This window comes from Stenella coeruleoalba, assembly GCF_951394435.1.
Source record: "Stenella coeruleoalba genome assembly, chromosome: 9".
NCBI lineage: Eukaryota > Metazoa > Chordata > Mammalia > Artiodactyla > Delphinidae > Stenella > Stenella coeruleoalba.
The window spans coordinates 11427249-11449711 of NC_137155.1; the positions used below are offsets into that span (position 1 = coordinate 11427249).

Here is a 22463-nt window from a genome sequence, read left to right on the forward strand (position 1 = left end):
CCCCCTTCCTGAACTATGTTATTTTAAAAAGTAAACTCAGAATCTCTCTGAAAAGCACTGTGAATTTTTCTTCCCTGTTAGGAACAATAAAATACTTTGTAAATAGAGGCAACTTCATGAAGTAACAGATGTTTTATGTGAAGATATAAAACTAAGCCTGAATATAATGAGAAGTGTGTGCATGTTTGGTCAAAGAAAAGTTGAAAGTTGGAACCTCAGTGAGCTAGAGCTGTTGGATTCCGGGATTTTTCTAAAAGGGAGTCCAGTCAGTCAGAGGTTTCTCACTGCCTCAGTGATCACCCAGTAGTGTCACAGCAGCCAAGAAAGGCTTTCCATTAGATAATGAGTTATGAAATATGTCTCACACTGGAAAAACCAGTCATCTGCTGATGTCATGTTGCTTCTAACCAATCCCAAACAAAGCCCCAGCCCTCTTCTGGTTGACTGGTACCCGTGTGTGACTGTACAAGTAAGTAGTACAGTATAAAACTGCTCAGTGCCAATAGCATGAAGAGGAACTTGGACAGCTCTTACCACATGAGACGAGAGTCTGCTGGTGAGAGGACCGGAAAGGTAATGCTTTTTCACTCTTACTTCTGAGCTCTTTCCACGTTCATAGTCAGAATGGTGAGCAGGAATTTACAACTTACTGGCCCTTCCATGCAGATTGTGATCTGTACCTTTTTACGTATTCAAGCAAGTTAGTAGAGCTTTTAATAGTAGAGCATGCAAATAGATTATGCGTTTCTACAACCCAGTTCAGCACCTCTCTACAAGGACCTGTGCCAAAGAGAAAGCTGATTTTTAAGTGACATTCACAAACAGTCAATTCAGGGAACACACACAAACTCACATACAGAGAGAGTTCAAAGGATGAGTTGCTCTTATCTAAATGCAGCTATTGGGACTCTCAAGTTGTTGGTAGTCGTGAAACTTTGAGTTCTAGTTCAGCCTCTCTTGTAAAACTTAACTGGGCTACAAAATGCTTTGGGTATTGCATATGTGACGCCAAGTAGGTAGATTATAAGTCTTCTATTTCCAGGGTATTTTATTAAGCGACGATTAACACAAATGCTCCCCCTCCTTCCCCATTCTTTCACCATCCCCCAATTAAAAAAAAATTAGACTCTTTAGGGAAGGTCAACAAAATCTTAACAATAATAGCAGAGTGTAATTGATGGTAACAGAGAAAGTCTCGCAGGCAGATGCTTCAGCAAAGGTGGGCAGGGTATCCAATTCAGAAAAGCATTGTTACCTGTGCAAACTGTAATTGTAACTTAGTATCACACTGGCCTCGCCCTCCTCCCCTTACCCTCAGCTCTTATGCTTGCAAGTAATGCTGTTTATTAACTTTTCCCACCCAAAGTGCATTGCCTGACTCTAATGCTGTGAACACACTAGGTGTCAGATCTAAGCTGACTGTATCTACAGAAACTGAGAGGGCTTATGTGTGGGGAAAAAAAAAAAAAACCGAGAGGGAAGGGAAGCTTTAACAGATGGACCTCTTAAAGATACTTCTGCAAGATAAAAGCAATAAGACAGAAAATGAAAAAAGAGGGGGGGCAGGGGGGAAGAGAATTTAAAAAACTCAGAGAGGCATTGTTTAAAAATTCACATTTTTCTTTTTCCGTGAACACTGAAATCCATGATGATTTCATCTGTGCTGTTCCTTTGAGAGAAAAAGAAGCCATCGAGAGGCCAGTCCGTGAACAGACTGGTCCGGGATGGGGGTAGGGGGCAGGCTGAACAAACTACCACATGACAGAGAAAATAATTTGCCAATATATTTTAGAGATTCTTTCCCCCTAGGACCAGTTATTCAAGTCACAGGAGTGCACTACTTGTATAAAATAATGTGGGAAAGGCCAACGGAATTTTGCATTTTGTCTGTGAAGTCAGGGCCAGCGGTGGTGAGCTGTCATCCGGGAGTGTGTGTGTGCCGGGCAGGAGGGGCGGCGGCTAAAGAGAGGGGACAGAGCTTCACATGACAAGAGCGTGTACCATGCTGCCTGCCTGCCTGTGGATCTTTCAATGCCCGGCTGCATTTTGCAGTTGGGAAAAGTAGAGTGTATTATATGACCCCAAACAAAAGTTCTATTGCGCTCCCCTCTGATAGCCTGCCGGTGTTGATGGCCCTGAACGTTGAAATATGAATGAATGGGGGAAAAGGAGGGTCTGCAGGGATTCCCTCTGGTCAGCACGATCAGGCTGCCCCCAGTGACCCCTCCTTCCGAGCCCCACCTTCCAGGCTGTGGCCGGGCAGGATGGAGGGGTGCTGGGGGCAGGCTGTTTCCGTGTGGTCCTCCCTGTCGATGGAGACAGGCCATTGATTGGGGCTTTGCTTTCCCCTGCAAAAGAGGAAGAAGGTGAAGCCAGGGGACTCTGGGCAGAGAAAGAAAGGGGGAAAGAAGCAACAGCAAGAGCAGCAAATCAGGAGAATTTCTTGCAGAAGGGAAAGTAGAACTCCAGAGGAGATCGGTGATATTTGAAGAGAGGTGTGTGTGAGGGAGCAGTGAGTAGAAGGCAGGCAGCCTGTCAGAAAGGGCTGTCCCTCCCCTTCCTAAGCACAGCCTTTACTCACAGACAAACTCCCTCCCTCTCTCATTCACTCACTCACTTAGGGCCAATCACTCCCTCTCTCTCCCTCTCCCTCTCTCTCTCTCCCTCTCTCTCTCTCTTTCCCTCCTTCCCTCCCTCCCTCCCTCCCTCTCTCCCTCTCCCTCTCCCCCTTCTCTCCCTCTCTCTTCTCTCCCCCTCTCTCCTCTTTCCCAGTCTCTCTTTCCCTCCCATCCATTCTCTGTCTCTGTCTGTCTCCCCCCCCAACCCTGTCTCTCCCTCCCTCCCTCCATCCCTCCCTCCCTCCCTCCCTCCTTCTCTTTTACTGGGAGACAGTCAGAACTCTCCTCCCTGACAGCTACAAACCTACAGCACTGACTGCATTCAGAGAGGGAACCTGCAAACAAAACTTCACAGAAAACTTTTTGTTCTTGTTCCAGAGAATTGACTGAAGAGGAGAAAGAAAAAAAAAAAACCCAAAAAGGAAAAAAAAAAAAAAAAAAAAAAAAACCTGTGCGTGAGTGGGGGGGAGGAAAAGCAGAGCCTTTAAAAAGGGCAATCACAACAACTTTTGCTGCCAGGATGCCCTTGCTTTGGCTACGAGGATTTTTGTTGGCGAGTTGCTGGATTATAGTGAGGAGTTCCCCCACCCCGGGATCCGAGGGGCACAGTGCAACCCCCGACTGCCCGTCCTGTGCGCTGGCCACCCTCCCAAAGGACGTACCCAACTCTCAGCCGGAGATGGTGGAGGCCGTCAAGAAGCACATTTTAAACATGCTGCACTTGAAGAAGAGACCCGATGTCACCCAGCCGGTACCCAAGGCGGCGCTTCTGAACGCGATCAGAAAGCTTCATGTGGGCAAAGTCGGGGAGAACGGGTACGTGGAGATAGAGGATGACATCGGCAGAAGGGCAGAAATGAATGAACTTATGGAGCAGACCTCGGAGATCATCACGTTCGCGGAGTCAGGTGGGTGCTGGCCCTGGGGGGATGGGGCGGGGGGGGTCACGTTGCTCTGACAGTCCTGGGAGGAACTTCTTGCCCTCCAGGGGTACCCTGCCGGGCAAGGTCAGGAGTTATTGGGGGACGGCATGGGAGGGGGAGAGGACCGCACAGAGCCGGGCTCCTGGGCTGAGCCCCGGCAGGAGGTGGCTAGGTCACACTTGCGTATCTCAGCCCGTCGCCCGGGAGGAAGCTCTCGGCCGGATCTGCAGCAGGAAGCCGCTCTGAGAGAGGCTCCCTCGGCCTGCCGGGGAAACCAGATCAGAGCAGCCCGGAGGAAAGCCGGGGCATTTTCGGGTGCTGGCCGCGGGGAGGGGGTGTCGGGGGAGCCTGGAGGCTTCCGGACCCCATCCCAAGTTTTTACTGGGGGGAGGGGAGGGGCGGCGAGCGCGGGATCGGGGCGGCATGGCACAGATGAAGTCATTGTCTTAAAAACAACCCCTTTTCTTTAAAAAAAAATCCAATCAGGGGCCACATCCGAGAAGCAGGGCATATTAGTGACAGTCATTTTGACCTTTAGAAATTCTGCCTGTAAGAGCACAGCATCACATTCTAGGCAGCGAAAAGCAACTTTGGGGGCTGGGGGGGTTAGGGAACAGATGACATTGAACCAGCAGTCCCTTTCGGAGCACTGACTTTTGCTCTCTGAACCAAAAAAAAAAAGAAAAAAAGAGTTTTGTTCTCTGTAAAGTTACTAAGAGCTCTCGGCCAAGGAATGCAACCTTGACAAAGTGCTCTCAGATACTACGCTGAGCGCTCCCTCAATCCTTAAGAGGAAGAACTTTAATACATAGATTCTCATCGTTGGCTCAGGACCGAGCTAACCTGTTGCTGAAGAAAAAAATTACCTGTCAAAAGGGCAGGCTGGAGACCCTGGGGGCCAGGTTATTTTTACAGTTAGGTGACCCAGATCCTTTTGCCAGCCTACCAGCCCCTGCATGCAGCCCAGTCACACAGATGTGTTAATTTCATGTTACTTTCATGGTAATGCCAGGCTAAAGAACTGTCTTCCTTGCCAAATCCATTTGAAAGGAATGCCATTGTTTTGTTTGGTGGAGCATATGGCCAGTAAAGTATGTGCCGGGACTCCCAGCATTGCTGTTTAAAAGTTTGCCGCAGTAGTATAAACAATTAAGGCAACACTCAGAATTTCCAGTCCTGAAAACCTGTTGACTCAGATGTTATATTTCCAAGAAAACCATCAGAGACCTGGGCATCCTTCTGGGGGAGATATCTTGCAGGCTTGCTGGCTTCCCGTAGGAAAAGCCCTGGTGTCCTGCAGGCAGCTTAGCTGTCTCACCAGAAGCTTCTTTCTTTTCAAGAACGTCTGACTTCCTTCGCTTAAAGCTTTTTTTTTTTTTTTTTTGGATGCAGCTGCAAAGGACATGATACTTTTGACTTTATCTTGTGAAGCTTATTGAGTGAAAAAAGGCAGGTTGGAGTTTTTGAGTTGCCACCCAGTTTTTCTCAACCATTCCTGGGGTCCTGAGCTGGGAATGGGGATTCCAGTGGTCTAGGGACTGCTTCTTCTGCCACAGAGGGACCCTATATATGTTTCTATATACCAGTTGCCACACAGAATGGCCTTAATTGCAGCTCTTCCTCAATTGGCTTTTCCCACATCATATGACTAGGTAGACCTCTGCCTTTGGCCACTTTTAACTCTACGCCTGATGCTAGCAATATGCCCACTTTCTGGCTTCTCTGACTTGTGTAGCAAATCACTCTCTTGGCATTGAGAGATTTTGCAGTAAAAGAATTTGACTTTTTACCTTCTTTCTTACTTATGGCCCTCGTCTCAGTGCCAATCTTTTTCTCAGTTATATGAAATCTCGTCATTTTTAAAAAGATCTTTTCCGGTAGGTGTTCAGTTTGAAAGAAATTGAGCTACTTTTTGAAAAGGTGGATCCATTTGACTCACATGTTGACTAAAGCTTAAGGTCTGTAATGCAAAAGTCCTCCTGGTTGAGTTTACGAGTTGACTTTGGGCGAGCCGCTGGATTCTTAGAAAAGGTTTATGACGCGCTTGCTTGTTCTCGTTTGAGAAGTTTCACGCCTCAACTTTAAGTCGATTTTGTATGATTTCACAAAAACGACTGCTCTGTGGACAATCTACTCTCCAAATAGAGTAAGTACCATGTGAGTATTTTGCTATTCTTTTGCTGACCCAGGAAAGAGATTTACCTTCAGGTTGATTGTAGTGAATATACGAAAATGTCGTGTTACTTTTGGAACAATTCAACCTTAGCAATGCTCAAACGACGTCAAACGTCAAGGTCCTGGGGGAGGGGGTAGCAAAGGGCATTCATTTTTCTTTTCTTTAGAAACTGTTCTGTACAGCATAGAATCCAGTCAGTAAGTCATCTGTCACCTGCATGCATGTCACAGATGTTCACCCCTAGATGCAACCTTCAGGCTCAAGTTTCCTCATTTGGGGATTCCTGTTTAATTGTGGCCTCTGCCCATCAGAATGGTTGAATAAGGCCAAGACATGGCCACCGCAGTTGAGGAACTCCAAAAACTCGAGGGCCAGGGACTTGTTGAACTGAGTCTGTCCCCTTGTGCTTAGGTGGAAAGCACCCCATCTTGGTAAAGCTGATATGAGTCGTTATTGACTAAGCAGCGAAGCCTTGCCCTCAGGCTCTCTGACGTGTATTCCCACAAACAAAAATGATTTTCAAGTCTGTCACCCCAGACTGCTCACTGAGGTGACTGTATTCTTTGCAAGGTTGGCAACAGAATAATCCTCTGTTGTTTACTTTAACGCCTTAAAGGAAAGGAGGAAGAGATGGGTAGGGCCAAGCCAACTCTCACCATAATTGTCATCGAAGTCAAAACCACTGGTCTTCTTGACTGCTCTATCCTAATTTCTCTCTTTTTTTTTTTCATTTGTGACAATCGCTGGTCAAAAGCACCCTTGAGCCCTCCACCCTTGTATCCTTGAGTCCTCCTATGAGGCCAAATTTATACTCTGATTCTGGTAATGAAGTTAGCAATTGATAGCACTTGTTGAAGAATGGATAGGCGAAGAAAGACCAATCAAGCACCACGAAATAGAAAATGCTTACATAGCCCAGCCATGTGGGTTTGAAAGCAACACATAAACCTCCTCCCTTGGAAGATACTAGGTACAGAAGCTTTGAGTTAGAAATGTACACAAATGTTCCCCAACAGGGGTCGAAGGCAGCTTGCTGGGAGGACTATTTTCCTCCACCCCAAGAAAGCCGTCTCAAGGTGGAGTTGACTCCCATCACCCCACGCCAGTCTTCTGAACTTGCCTGGGAGTTCGCCCTCACTGGAGGGTGTCTTTAGGGGTTACACGCTTTCTTCGCGGAATAATGGGAAATGATCGGCCACAAGAGGGCGCATTCCAAAGACTTTTGCTCCTTAACCAGTTAATCTTTTAGGGAAACACAATTTCACCTACTGGAAGCCCTAGCCTGAATCGCCCTAATCTTGGTGATTATCAGCTACCCCCTCCTGCTTATCATTCTGCAGGAAAAGTTAGGATTTTATGGGTTGGGAGGGACATGACTACTACCTGTAACATTTTAAATGAGACAGAAGGAAAGGAAATGGGAATTCTAGTGATACAAGTGAACATTCCGGAGCTCTATGGAAGACAGAGGAATGATAAATTTCAGAAGCAAACAAAGCAGAGCGGGGAGAAATGTGACCATGAATCATCAGCAATACTGCTTTGCTCACACATCTCTCCCTAATACGGCCGCCTGGGCTTTTACAAAAAAACCTCTTCCATCTCCCCTGATGTGGTTGCCTAGTTGTCCTGTCTTATCAACGGCTTTCAACAGCGACAAATGACAAGTGACTTCGAACAGGGAGGAGAAAGTCTATTTATTTAACACCTTGTGGGAACAGAGCTTATGACTTTGGAGTATGTGTTTGTTTCCGAACCGGGAGTGTTAGAGAGAAATGGTTGGGAAAAGATGGGAAAAGAGATGTGTTAGTGGTTTGGGCCGGTGGAGGAGGTGCCTTGGAGTCGGGGTGTGGGTAGAGCGTCAGGGTAGAAATGCAGTTTTCATATTTGGTGAGCCAGGAATCGTACCTTCCCAGGACTCTTCCTGAAAACACGTATTCGTCTTGCCCCCTCTTCTGCTAAAATATACTCAGGCACGATCTCTTAGCTGTAGTTCAGAATGCTTCCTACCCAACTGATTCCTAGCTCCAAAATCCATAGTGTAAGAGTTCTCAGGAACTTTGAAAGAAGTCTCTGAAAGACTGTGGGTTGAACCTTCAGCATTTTTTCTACTTCTTTTAGGAAACTAAAATCCCTTTCTCTCTAAATATTTAAACTTTTGCATCGCCCTTTAAATGAAAGATGCAGGAATGTGGCTGAGCACTTACAATTCAATAGCACATCCTAAGAAAAGATATTCAGGCTAAAAAAAATCAAAAGCTAATTTATAACCAAACTTGTAGTTCTGCTACAGGCAAGACCCTCTCCTGTAGGTTAAAGGAGGCATAACCTTTAAGGCCTCACTGGCTGCTTTTTGCAGAAACCCCTGGAAACAGTCCAAATGCAAAATTAGTGCTTCAGGGAACACACATGCTAGCTCTGTATTCTCCCACCAATGACTATACCACGTCTAGGCACAGGGAAACCTTGGTGAAGGACGGAAAATTAAAGTCATAGCCGCGTTTTACGCCGAGGCTTCCCTCCACCCGCCATGGTGACTTTAACTTCTCCATAAACAACAAGGTTCTTTACATTAACATTAGGGATTGAATCATTACCCACATGGAGAAGGGCAGCATACTTTGAGCAGGACCCCGGTGAGGAAAAAACCATATCAAAAATGAAACACTGCTTGTTACTATTGCTTGTTTCACTGGAGTTGTTCAGGCGCCCGTGAACCTGAGATGCTGGAGGGGGGCTGTGGGAAGGATGTGCAGCATTTTGTATCCTGATGTGGGTGGAGGGGAACAGCCAGGAGCTTGGCCGCTTAACCCTTGGCATGCCGGTTCAGTGAGTGAGTTCTTAAAAACACTTGAAAAATTCTGAAAGCACAAAAGCAAAGGAAAACGTGCTTTCAGGTGTTTTCCCTTCCAGCCTTCCAAAGTCTTTCCTCCCGTCCGGCAACATTTCTGAGGTGTTCCCTATGAGGTGCAGTAGTCATCCCTCCTACCCATTTTTAGGCCCTTTTTTTCTCTCCCTTGGGTATGTGTCCACCGAGCTCAAGAGAGGTTTAAGTGATGAAATATTATCACCCACATGCGTTTGCGTGGGACTTTCTTAGTGAATTACTCAGGCGGAGCAGGCTGTGATACAAGCCTTGCTCACAAGCTCGGGAGAGAAAAAATAGCACAGAGGATGAAAAGAATATTATCAGAGAGCAGGTAATGAAAGGTTAGCAAAGCCTCCAGCGATACCTAGATAGGTAGGTAACAGTGTAGGAACCCAGTGCACACCTGTATACACTGATGCTGTACCACAAAGCACTATGGGAAGACTTCCATTCTGAGATTTTATAGCAGGAGATATTTAAGTCCAACCTGAAACTGACTAGCAATTGATCCTAAACACCTCAGCCTTAGGCAACCTCCTTCCATTTTTCGAGTTGCTGTGCGTAGAGATTTGAGGCTTGGAGCAGCCTGAAAACATCACTGCAGTATAGCCATCTGTCTCAGGTAAAACACAGATAAAGCAAATATAATCAAGTGACTACTTATATTTTTCATGCCTAAGAAATTTGAGGGTTGTAATATCTTTCGGAGACCTACAGCCCTGGTATATATGAATTCCATCCAGCGTCTAGCTGTCTCATTCTCCCAACCCCCTTCTGCAATGAAAGCTAGATGTAAAAGAAAAAAAATATGCACTGCTTAATAAGTCAGAATACAATAGAACTTTGAAAATGTACCTGCATTAAGGTAGACATTAGGAAGCCTTGCATCTCTCTCTTCCCCCCGTTCTCCTGAGCATTATGGCAACAGCATTTTCGTGAAATTGGATCTCAGTTTTATTTTTTTCCCTGATAAAACCTCATGCAATATACAAATAGCAGTTCCAGAAATGGACACCAGGAGAAGGAGGCGACAGGCATGTCAATTAGTAGGGGGAAAATCCAAATGTCAGAAATATGGGGGAGAGATCCGTACGCAGGCAGTGGAGGCAAGTACAGGGAACCGAGTCTCTCTGCTCAGATCATTAAACCCATGCATATTTCAGCACGGTGCCTCTTCCCAGTACGCAGGCGATGCCATGCAGTTAATTACCAGCCAGGACCAGGATGAAAGTCATTTTATGATGACTCTCTGATCCCAATATAACAGCACCTGACAGATTGAGCCCCCTCTAATGAGTACTCTCTTTGTACAATCCTCTCTCAGGAACACTAAATCATTTGCTTCCAAGTAAGGCTGCCTGCGAAGAAGGGGCGGAGGCATATCTTGCATTAGAAACCAGCTCTTGTGAAATGAGGGGCCGCCCTGTAGGCTGTTCCTGGAAGCAAGGGGCCTCGGCCTCGCTGACCCTCCAAAGGCAATTTGCACGCGCTGTCGCTTGTACAGGTCGGCCACTGAGCATCTCACCACCTCCTCCCAGCATGTGTAGACTTCTCTGGATTTTATTCCAGGAAAGTCCAGTGTGGGTGGGTCCACCCTGCCGCCTGGACCCTCTCTTTACCCGGGGACCATCTCCCTTCACCCTCAGCGCCCCGCTGGCAAACATGGGTTACAGCAGAGCAGAGCCTGTGGGAATGAGTTACGTCAAACCCAGAGGGCTCTCCCAGCCTGGGGACGGACAGACTCTCCCGTTTCACACTCTTTCCTAGAAAAACAAAACAGAACCTCGTGGCCTCTGGCTTCTCTAATTTTGCAGCTACTACCTCTTTGTCTTTGGAGTGGCACCCTGTGCGGTTTAGGGTTTCAGAAGCCGGCCGGGGGCGGAAGCAGAAGGGAGAACAGCGGGGAGCTTGTTAACACCCTCCGTGGAGCAGGGCGGATGTGCAGGAGCTGGAGGGGACCACACTCTCCTCCGGGCCGGTTCGCAGAGCCTAGGGCAGCTTCCGGCATCTTTTTCCTCCGGTCTCGGCAGGACCCTACCACGTTAAGTCTACAGCCGACCCTCTTTTTAGATTGAAATGATGAAGCTCGGTCTCCTGGACTCTCCTCTTTTGCTCTCTTAGAAGACAAACAATAACGACCATCCCCCTCCCCCCAACCCCCCACCACCCCGCCGTTTTTAAGCAAAGGGGAGTACTGGATTCCCATTTTGGAAAAAAAAGTCATCATGCTTCCTAAAAAAAGACAGTTTCCTCCTCTGACTGCTCCCCGCTCTGGTGATCTAATCATAAACCTAACTTCATGATTCATTTCAACTCCCGCCAGAGATGCGAGGTCTGCCCCTCACCACCACCGCCATCAGGGCCAGTGTTCCTCCCAAGTTTATACAGAGATGCAGGAGGAGCACCTTTCCTAGGCAAACGTTCTCGGCCCCGGCCTCCGTGAATTTACCACTAGCACAATCACACTGTGCAGAGTGTGTTAAATTAAGAACAGCATCTACAGCTCGCCATGCAGAGAAGAGCCTGCTTTCCGCCGCAGAGAACTTGAAACCGGGCCTAAGATTTATAGTACTGTAAACATCTCAGGGCTGCGAGTGATAAGTATGGCTGGATTTCCGTTAGCTATAGAAATCCAGGCAGGGAGCCTCCCACCCCACCCCACTCCCCAGGGAGTTGTGAGTTCTATGATGACCTTTCAGATGGTTGTCAGATTTGGACTCGGAAGAGTGGGAAGCAGGTACATGCCGGCAGTGGTCTGGGGGATGTCGGGGGTAGGAGATGGATCCCTTCATCTAACTCAATGCTAAGGGCGCCTCCATGTGTTAATGAGGAAGCAAGTAATTGCCTACTTTCTGCTAAATTCTGGGCTATGACAGTGAATGACACAGACAGGACCTCAGACCTGGGGCGTCCTAAGCTAGACGGGCAGGAGGGTGCGGGTGGAGATGGCAGAGGTGGCTTAGGAAGAGGGTCATCCCGTCTGAAAACTGAAACCTTATTAAGGGGCAGCCACTAAGGATGGCGTTTTGGGGGCAGGAGTCTTCTCGGCAGAAAGAACAGCAAGTGTCACTGCCTGGAGGTGTGAGATTGTATGAGATGCTCTTGCTGCGTGGCTGTACCATGAGGTTGGGGCAGTGGGAGACAGTGAACTGGAAGGCGGGAGTAGCTCAGGCAGAGCCCAGAGTTCTGTGCAGTTTCTGTTTTATACTGAGGGCAAAAAGAACTCAGTAAAGGATTGGAAGGAACAAGTGATGCAAACAGATACGCCTGTGGGAAAGATCCCTTTACCTGTTTAATGGAGAAATGATGGGAGAGGGGCCCTGACTCCATGCCGGCCTGGCTGCTTGCACATAAAAGAAAAGGCTGGGTTGTGGCCAAGGAGGAAGAGTAGGCTAGCTCTGTGGGTACACGCCATGCAGACTTACACAGCGGGGTGTGTGTGCATATTTGTGTTGGGGAAAATAGTATTTCCACAGCTTGCTAGAGTTTATAGTGTGTCTTCATCTATGTTATCCCATTGGGTCCTTCCAAACCTATGGGATAATGGGTCAAATGTCACTATGTCATTCCCATTTTATAAAAGATGAAACAGAGGTTAAGTTAGTTAGTTAACAGACCCAGTGTCCCAGACACACTCAGATCCAGACTCTTTTCTTTCTAGAGCAAGTGTTGACAAACTTTCTCTGGAAAGGGCCAGAGAGTAAATCACTTAAGCTTCGTGGGCCAGACGGACGCTGTCTGTCATGGCTCCTCAAATCCAAGTTCTAGTGCAAAAGCAGCTGTAGACAACCTATAAAGAAATGAGCCTAGCTGTGGGCCAGTAAAACTTTATGGGCACTGAAATTTAAATTTCATATAATTTTCACATGTCACAGCATCCTAGTTTTCTTCAACCATTTAAAAATGTCAAAACCGTCCTTAAGATCTGTGGGCCTTCATTTCAGGAGCCCGGTTGGAGAGGGTCTGTAACAGAGGCCCCCATGCTTGCCTGAAATTAGGGAGTGGCCGTGAACCCCAGAACTAACAGTATCCCTGCTCTCTCTTGGGCTGTTTCGTCCTCAGGCACAGCCAGGAAGACGCTGCACTTTGAGATTTCCAAAGAAGGCAGTGACCTGTCCGTGGTGGAGCGTGCAGAAATCTGGCTCTTCCTGAAAGTCCCCAAGGCCAACAGGACCCGGACCAAAGTCACCATCCATCTTTTTCAACAGCAGAAGCACCCGCAGGGCGGCTGGGACGCAGGGGAGGAGGCCGAGGAAGTGGGCTTAATGGGGGAGAGGAATGAAGTGTTGATATCAGAGAAGGTGGTGGATGCTCGGAAGAGCACCTGGCACATCTTCCCCGTCTCCAGCTGCATCCAGCGGTTGCTGGACCAGGGCAAGAGCTCCCTGGACATTCGGATTGCCTGTGATCAATGCCACGAGACCGGCGCCAGCCTGGTGCTGCTGGGCAAGAAGAAGAAGAGAGAAGAGGAGGGGGAAGGGAAGAAAAGGGACGGAGAAGGAGGGGCGGGAGGGGACGAGGAGAAGGAACAGTCGCACAGACCTTTCCTCATGCTGCAGGCCCGCCAGTCTGAAGACCACCCTCACCGGCGCCGGCGGCGGGGCTTGGAGTGTGACGGCAAGGTCAACATCTGCTGTAAGAAACAGTTCTTTGTTAGTTTCAAGGACATTGGCTGGAATGACTGGATCATCGCTCCCTCTGGCTATCACGCCAACTACTGCGAGGGTGAGTGCCCCAGCCACATAGCAGGAACGTCGGGCTCATCCCTGTCCTTTCACTCGACGGTCATCAACCACTACCGCATGCGGGGTCACAGCCCCTTTGCCAACCTCAAGTCGTGCTGTGTGCCCACCAAGCTGAGACCCATGTCCATGTTGTACTATGATGATGGGCAGAACATCATCAAAAAGGACATCCAGAACATGATTGTGGAGGAGTGTGGGTGCTCATAGAGCACTCAGCCCAGGGGGGAATGGGAGCAAGACGGTCCAGAGAAGACAGTGGTGACATGAAGACATGTTTAAGGTTTCCGACTGAAACAACCAGAAGAATAGAAATTTTTTAAAAAATAAACTAAAAACAAAACCTGAAGCAGATGAAGGAAGATGTGGGGAAATTCCTTAGCCAGGGCTCAGAGATGAAACAGTGAAGGAGGTGGGAATTTGGGGGGAGAGGGAAAATGGGGTGCCCTTCACTTCTCCCTCCAGCATTCAAGGGGTGACAGCAGTTGCTCAAATGGGAATATTGTCCTCTCCTTTTCGGTTCCCTTTCGGTATGAGCCTCGAAGTCAACTTGTCCGGTCTGCAGTAATGTGGGCTGACACAACCCAAGTAGCATCTAGAAAGCCATGAGTTTGAAAGGGCCAGTTATAGGCACTTTCCCACCCAGTAACCCAGGTCGTAAGGTATGTCTGTGTGACCCTCTCTCTGTGTATATCAGCCCATGCACACACACAAAGACACAACCACACACAAACGCACACAGCCCACCACACACACGGACCAACACACAGACACATACAGCACACACACACGCTGCACAAAGACATGCACACAGCCCACCACACACACGGACACACACACGGACACACACACGGACACATACATCACACAGCACACACACACGCTGCACAAAGACATGCACACACACCCCACACACGGACACAGACACACACACCATACAGACACCACACACACAGAGGCATTTCCACACCACACGCACACACACACATTCTGGTAAAAGAACACTAGTGTGCAGGTGGTCACACCTTTTTCTGCACCACTTCCACAACAAAACAAAAACCAACATGAGAAAAACATTGAGAACAAGAATGGGAAGCATGAAAGATCAAGGAGAAAAGAAAACCAAGTTACATTTCGTTAAGGTGCTTATGATCTTAGAACTATGCAACCTAATAGGTTTGAAACTGTTTACCTGAGAGAGAACAAAAAAGAGAGACTTTTTTGTATTGGAAGTAACCTGATTAATTTTTATTTTCTTCAAGGAGAGATACTTGAAAGGAATATGTTTGTCCATCTGTTGGATCCAAACATTTCTATATTTTGTAAATGTTGTGTTTTTTTTTTAATCGTTTACTATTTGCACTACAATGGTGTTCGACCTGTCTAATCCTTATTTAACAAGTATTTTCTTTGGGTGGGGCGGGGCGGGTTCTGAGCTGCACTTAATGTGAGCTATAAAAGAACTGCTACAGCACACAAAATAGCTATTTTTATTATTATAATTCTAATTATTATTATTATTTTGTACCTTAAAAAATAGACACATACACCAAAGACATTTGTGTGAGCCTTTAAACAGTCTGTCTGTGGTTGGTATCATTCACCGTCGATGAGTCAGGGGTTGGGATCCAAGGTTGAGTAAGGTGGATTGTGTTCAGGCTTGAAAGACCTGAGAAGTTTGGTTTTTTGACTCCTTTTACATCCATGAAGCAGGACATTTCATACTGGATGTACAGTAGTTGTACACTGTTGGCTATCAAGTTCAATCAGATTCATGGGACGCTCCATGCTTGTATGTGTATATATACAGTGCTCGGGCACATGCATGTCTGTGTGTATGTACACATGTGGCGCATCGTGTCCATACACATTTTAAGCACTTCAGGCTGTCATTTTTTAATGTTCTTAAAGCAATGAATGTTTGTGTGCAAAACACAGTATTTTTAAGAAGGATAGGCTATCGTTTTTGCTTTTACTCTGAACTAGGCGGGCACATTTCAGAAATTTGGATGGGAAAAAGCCTCGGAATTCCAGCGAATATTCAACAAGACCCTCTTTCAATGTACAGGGATCCAGTTCCCTCCTCTCTCTTGTCCTTCACCCCCATTCTACAAGTTATTTACTCCCTGCTGGGAAAACAAAACAGGAAACTCATGTTCAATCTAGGCTGATTATTTTTGGATAACATATGTATTATCTGTTGGAATCAATCTTAAATCAGAAGCTTTTCGGACAGAAATTAACCTTTAGGCCAGGATAAAAGGGGTGGCTGTGTTTGGGGTTTTTTTTAATTTTTTTTTATGATTAAGGCCTGGTTGTGAGAAATACTACCTGCACAGCTGGGCTCAATAATCATGTTGTCACTAGTAAAATGATAAATAATTTGGGGGAAAGTGTTTAAGACAGTAGGAGTAAGGAAAAGAATGGAGAGCAGGGATGGGGGGGGGCAGTAGTAAAAATTGTGAAGATTTTAATTTACAGCCCAAACTCTTGATGTATAGATGGGTATGCGTTGATTCGGATGCAAGAAGGAAAAAACCCAAAAAACAAAAACCACTGTGTTTTATAAATATCAAAGTACATGCTTAAAGCTAAATTGTTACTAATTTATTCTACAGTATTTAGCTTGCCTAGATCAGAAGTTGTTCATTTATGTGCTTTTTAAAATACAGAACCTTATTTGTACTGACTTGTTTGAAGTTTGCAAAAATTGGAAAAACAAAGTCTAATTCAGAAAATTACATTATTAGCATTTTGCAAAATATTGAAGCTTTCAGCCCTATGTCAGTTCATAGATTTTTAAAAAATATTAATAGTAGGAAAATAAAATAGCAGTGAGAAACCAAATATTACTCAAGGTGGTTTAGCTCTTCTTGAGAAATAGACCAGATCAGTCTATCACACTAGGCTGCATGGAGGCAGATTTAATGTCGTTACCTGGCTGTATTTACTAAAGTCTAGAGGTTGGAGGGCTTTTTGAACTGCCTCTTTTTTTGGCACTGGAACTAATGGAAACCTGTAAATAGCCTGGGAAACCCAGTCGTAGTTCACTGTGTGATAACAGAGCTGGCCCAGGCAATGGCCAAAGCAAAAAGAGGTTAAAAAAACAGCTGATCCCCCTTTGTGGCTTCCATTCATCTCAAATACGTATGCCATCTACTAAAGCCTTTAAGTCCTGGACGTATTGAATGTACGATGGGGTTTGATGAGTGGCCACAGTAATTAGAAGCAGAGCTAAATGATATTCCATACGACAATATTTTAATGGGAAGATTTCATTTACATTAAATTACACATCTTTGAACTTTAACCAAAACATTTTATTAAGTGTATACGGCCTTGAAATAAAATGATAAATTGCTACTATCTTTAATAATCTTGGAAGTTATGCAGCTCTGCGAACAGCCACACTTTTCATGGAATAGCATGAGGTCAAAAGAAAAAGCTTTTAAATTCTACCAGATTGGGTCTTCCTTGTCTGTTTTCCTAAAACAAGTGTGGCTTCCTCTGATATTTGCATCTCTCTACTGTTTCTGTAGGGCCATCTCTAGGCTTTTAAAAATCTACCCACACCAATCTTCAAAGCTCTGAAAAGCCTTTATTACCAAATATTTTTTTTTCAAATATTTTTTTAAGAATGATAAATATGTTGTAGATTGGATTAACATTTTCTTTTCTTTTCTTTTCCAAAAAGTAAGGTGAATTCTGGCACACTGAGTTGGGATTTTCTTGTCCCTGAAGGTCAACCAATTTCATACTTATTTAAGATTGATTCCACACTCTGATTTTAAGGAGAGTACCTGCCTTCTCCTCTTAGATAGAGCAAGTGAAGTTTTGGTCACCCTCGTGGGATTGGACATCAAGATGACTCTAAAAATCAGAGAAGGTATTAAGCTTAGATTCAAATTATCATGTTCACTTGATAAAATGATTTCCTGTGGGCCTTTTGGCGACTTCCCTTTTCAAGGTAGAGAAAACTTAGTCACCCTGAAAACCTACACAATAAATGGAACTTGTAGAAGTGGGCGGAAGTCTTGGGGGTGGACACTGTGTGTGTTTAAATTAAACCCTTTATCACTGAGAAGCTGTTGTATGGGTCAGAGAAAAATGAATGCTTAGAAGCTGTTCACGTCTTCAAGAGCAGAAGCAAACCACATGTCTCAGCTACATTATTATTTATTTTTTATGCATAAAGTGAATCATTTCTTCTGTATTAATTTCCGATGGGGTTTACCCTCTATTTAAATGCTTTGAAAAACAGTGCATTGACAATGGGTTGATATTTTTCTTTAAAAGAAAAATATAATTATGAAAGCCAAGATAATCTGAAGCCTGTTTCGTTTTAAAACCTTTTATGTTCTGTGGTTTATGTTGTCTGTTTGTTTGTTTGTTTTATTTTGATTTTTATTTTGGTTTTTTTTTCTTTGGTTTTTTTTTTTTTTTTTGGCATACCACATGCAGTTCTTTAACCAATGTCTGTTTGGCTAATGTAATTAAAGTTGTTAATTTATATGAGTGCATTTCAACTATGTCAATGGTTTCTTAATATTTATTGTGTAGAAGTACTGGTAATTTTTTTATTTACAATATGTTTAAAGAGATAACAGTTTGATATGTTTTCATGTGTTTATAGCAGAAGTTATTTATTTCTATGGCATTCCAGCGGATATTTTGGTGTTTGCGAGGCATGCAGTTAATATTTTGTACAGTTAGTGGACAGTATTCAGCAACGCCTGATAGCTTCTTTGGCCTTATGTTAAATAAAAAGACCTGTTTGGGATTTATTATTTTTATTTTTTTGTCTTATTGGTTTCCCAAGATCAACCTCGCACACATATTGCTACGTCGTTTGCTGGGTGATGATTTCATTTCTACTGTAATTATCTGGAAGAGTATGAGAAAAATAGATCGAATGGGAGAGAGAGAACAAAAGCTAAATTGGGAGAGCGCATATAGAAAAAGAATATGTATTGCTGTGGCAGAGGTTTGTAATGGGCTGCAGGTACTTGGACCAGCAATATTTATATTCGATTCATTTTTTTAAATTTCCCATTTCTCAATGGGAAAATTCTTGTAGTGGCAAGTAACATGAAATAAAGAGACATTCTCTCTTTCCCTCCCTCCCTCCCACTTTCCTCCTTCCCTTCATCCTTCCTTCTTCCTTCCCTCTCTTTTTTCTTCCTTCTTTTCTTTCTGGATAAAAAACTGGAATTGCATGGAACAACCAGGGCTCAAGAACTACATACATAGGAAAGAAAAGTACTGGGACCAACCAGACCAATTTGGAATCACACAAGTACAGTCCAGAATGAATTGCTTGTACACCCTTTTCTTCTACAGGATTTTCTTTATTATCTGTGCCCATCCCAGGGGTTATATGGAGAAACTAATTTCCATAAATGCCCGTATGAACAAGCATGTCTCCATTCATCATCTTATTTGCTGTTCCCACATTGTCGTTTCAGCCAACCAGAACAGTAGATATTGACAGCCCTGCTTTTACAGATGAATCTGAGGCATGGTTAGGTAACATTAATTGGAACTAGGATTCCAAGCCAGGTCTGTATTCAAGTCTCAAGTTAATTTCTTTTTTTTTTTTTTTTGCCGTTCCATACTTCCATTTTCTTTGTTAGTTCCAAGGAAAAGAAGGTGGTGGTGGAGGTGAGGGTTGAGTGTGGAACACACTTCTAACTTTTTAACACAGGTACTTTATTTATACTCACCAGACAGTTTACTTATCTCCAAGTGAAATGCCCAGTTTATGTAAATTCATACCAAACCCTTCTTATCTGTTTTAGGTAGGAAAGTTACAATTTTTTAAAATTAGAAAAAGAGAATTGTTATAGCTTTGCTTTATATTTATTAATTTGTCTTTTCTCTGCTTATATTTTGCTAGAGGAAACCTTTCGTCTGAAGTATTTTACTTTACGGGCTCAGTGATCTGTGTGTGTGTGTAATTGTGTGTATGTGCACACATTAGCACATGCATTAGCCTTCATTTCCTGTCAAGTTTAATGATGAATGTAAATTAGGGACTAAGTAAAAATCCCACTGAATTACAAAGGAGTAACATTATTATGAAATTTATACAGATGTTATAAGTAAGAAAAAATAACTAAAAGAAAACAAGTCAGTTATAGAAAAATACATAAATACGTGTATGTGTAAAAACACATATATGTACATGTAATACACACATTACACATCTAACATATGTGATGTATATATACATATCTATGGGGCAGAGAGAGAGAGAGAGAGAGAGAATTTGTCATCATTTAAAGGAAACATCTAAATCCATTTCATTTAGAGGTTTGATCCTTTCTCAGAAAACAGTTGTCTGAGGATGTGTTCAAACAAAAGGGAAGAGAGCAGTGCAGTAATTCCTTCCTGCATCAAATCAAGTGTCTGCTCCCTTAAAAGAATTTTGGTGTTTCTTCTATGATCCGATGTTTTCTTCTCTTTGGTCCATGAAAAGGCAGGATCTATAGAAATTCTCCATAACTCCCTTTCAGGGTTTCTTTAATTGTCATGTCACCAGTGCCTACAGTAAGAAAAAATAAGGAAGACAAATTGTTTATCCACAAGCAAGTCTCACAGAGCTGTTTCAAGACTTCTTAGATATAGACGATTGCCCCACTTGACAGTGTCCACTTTTGAGAAGAGCCTGTCATCCTATGAATCCTACCACGCCTTCAATTCACTAGAGGGATACCAGAGAAGTACTTTTCTTGCAGAAGACTTGGCAGATAAAATCTGAAAACAGTTTTGCGAAATATTAGGCCAACTGATTGAATAAAAACGATGAAGGATCATCTTTTTAAGAAACTGATTTCTGCTCAGGAAGCAGTTAGAGGAAGTGTTGAGAGAAGGTCTAATCACTGTTAGAAAAGAGCATCGAAAGAGCCACCCAGGGCAAGAGTTAATTTGCTACTGTCATTCTGACTGTCATGGTGGTGGTGGTACCCGCATCATTGTCATGTGGAGGACACAGTGTTTTAAGACAAATACAATAATGTGGCAACAAAGATCCCAGGGAGTACGCCTTTCATCAATGAAGTTGTCCACACAGTTCAGGACCATAGCTTAAGCTGTTTGAAAAGCTTGGTACTCACATGGGAGAAAAACATTCATTATGGGGAAACTCTTCCATTGTGAAAGAGAGAAAGAAAGAAATAGCAAACCCTGCTAATCTATGCCAGAAAGGGCAGGCCTGAGGCAGGGGAATGACAAAGCATTGGGCTTCAAAGTGTTTATTGTCCTAGAGTTGCCAAGCACTTTGAAGACAATCATCAAACCCTTCTAAATGGAACCAGGGAGGCTTCTCACCATTGATCTCAATAACAAATGTTTGTGTTTCATGGTCAATTTTTTTTTTAATCCTTCAAAGACTCTAAGTAAAATTGTCATTAAGTAGGCTATTTTAGAAGATAAAACTAATTTTCCATCGGAGTAATCATATCCCAAACACGATCAAATTGCCAACTCGATGAAATGGCTTGAAATGGTATCGCAATAATACATGTAGTAGCTATTTTTATGCCAGATTATTATGGGGGTTCACAATCCTGAAACCAACTAACCCTTATGAAATCAACTAACTAAATCGCCAGTCTCCATAAGATCATGGACAGGCCCATGTTGCCAGGAAGTTACTACTAATGGCCTCAGATTAAAAACATGGAGCAAGGAAACACAGCCTCTTCCTTTTGGACTTGGGATAAGATTTGAATTACATTGAAGATTCTAGCTAATTTGGTTGATTTAATCATTCATTTAGCTGCTTTACAAAAGCAGTCTGGGCAGAGGACTCAAAAGAGTTTTCTCCAAGTTAAATGTTGCCCAGTAGGTAGGATGGCCCTGTGACTCCTCGAAAGCAAATGCTCGATGGCCCCACCAATGTCCCAGCAAGCCAAGTGTCAACAGGGTACAGAGAATCAGGATAAGCATGGCTTCCTTCTCCCAAGAGAGCTTGCTCTAACGCCTGTATCTGGGGCCCCTCCAGATCACTCCTGCAACCAGGCATCATAGGGTGAAGGTGAGCAGCTTTTATCTTTGGGCTTTAACCACTTCACAAGACAGGAAATGTAATGTGAACCCATTTTATAAGGAACAAGTACCCAATTATGCTCCTGATTCGATCTATCCATCATTTGGAAAATTGACGTTCAAAGTAGTCATCCCAGAACTGAGAGAACATGGATTAAGCCCTGGAAGTACATTCTATGGAAATCCCTTTAAAAAACACCTTTCAGATGATCGAAAAATGGTGTGTGGTGGGTGCGGAAAGGAGATGAAACCCAGGGCTGGTAAGGATGAGGTCAACTGTGACTTAGCTTCATCAGGAAGGGATCTGATCAGTACATGTGCTGACCCCTAGGAATCAGAGTGCTTGAGGGTTTTTTTGTGTTTTCCTGAAGGAGGAGTAGGTGCCCAGGGGAAAGTAAGGTGGGGAAAAGCTGCACCCTCCACCTGTCAGACTTCCAGGACTTGGGTCTATACCAGTGGAGAGAAGAGGCTGCAGGCAGAAAAGGAAGAAGCCTTTACATCAATGACTCCATGTAAAGGGGCTATTCCTTTGGTACCCAAGAAACAAACTGTGATACTCTATGGAAAAGAGGACCATATTCCCAAATTATGCATTGAAAATAGCACGATGGGTGATGCATAGAAAATAGTCCAACAGCTTTGGGAGCCGTGAGAGATAGGACCTTCACCAGATTTTGGCATTGTCAAGGTGGCCTCTGGAAGCAGTGGCATTATGATGGCTCCCCACTGGAGGTATGGAAGAACCTGAGAGAGACCTTGTAGGAACTGAAGCTGACTGGGTGGTTTATGGGCACATGTGAAACACCTGAAGTTTCCTAGGCAGAACTGGATAACATTTAGGGATGGGCTATGGACTTGACTCAGTTCCATCTTTGAAAAGGTGGGGCAAGAGCTGATGAAATTCAGCCTGTTTTATTCAATGCTACCATCTCTGCTTCTACAGATTTGTAAGGGTGGACGCAACTGGGTTTACATTGGCCTTATATATGGTGACACAGAAAAGTGTGGTAGGTCCTCAGGAAATATGTTTGAACACAAATTCAAACAAATCACAAAGGTATTTGTCTTATTAATGAAAGTCTTTAA

The 22463-nt window shown here is 44.3% G+C and overlaps 1 protein-coding gene across 1 annotated transcript; it reads left to right on the forward strand.

Annotated features, from left to right (window-relative positions):
* The first annotated feature begins 2817 nt into the window (after window positions 1-2817).
* Window positions 2818-14705, forward strand: INHBA (inhibin subunit beta A). The gene is made up of 2 exons (XM_079931896.1): window positions 2818-3526; window positions 12649-14705. The coding sequence occupies exons 1-2, from the start codon at window positions 3139-3141 to the stop codon at window positions 13536-13538; spliced, it is 1278 nt and encodes a 425-aa protein (XP_079788022.1). The 5' UTR covers window positions 2818-3138; the 3' UTR covers window positions 13539-14705.
* The last annotated feature ends 7758 nt before the right edge of the window (window positions 14706-22463 follow it).

Excerpts from the sequence above, each read along its gene's own strand:
- INHBA (XM_079931896.1), top strand. The coding sequence starts at position 3,139 with ATGCCCTTGCTTTGGCTACGAGGATTTTTGTTGGCGAGTTGCTGGATT. Across the intron at positions 3,527-12,648 it reads CATCACGTTCGCGGAGTCAG|GCACAGCCAGGAAGACGCTG; the intron begins GTGGGTGCTGGC and ends TTTCGTCCTCAG.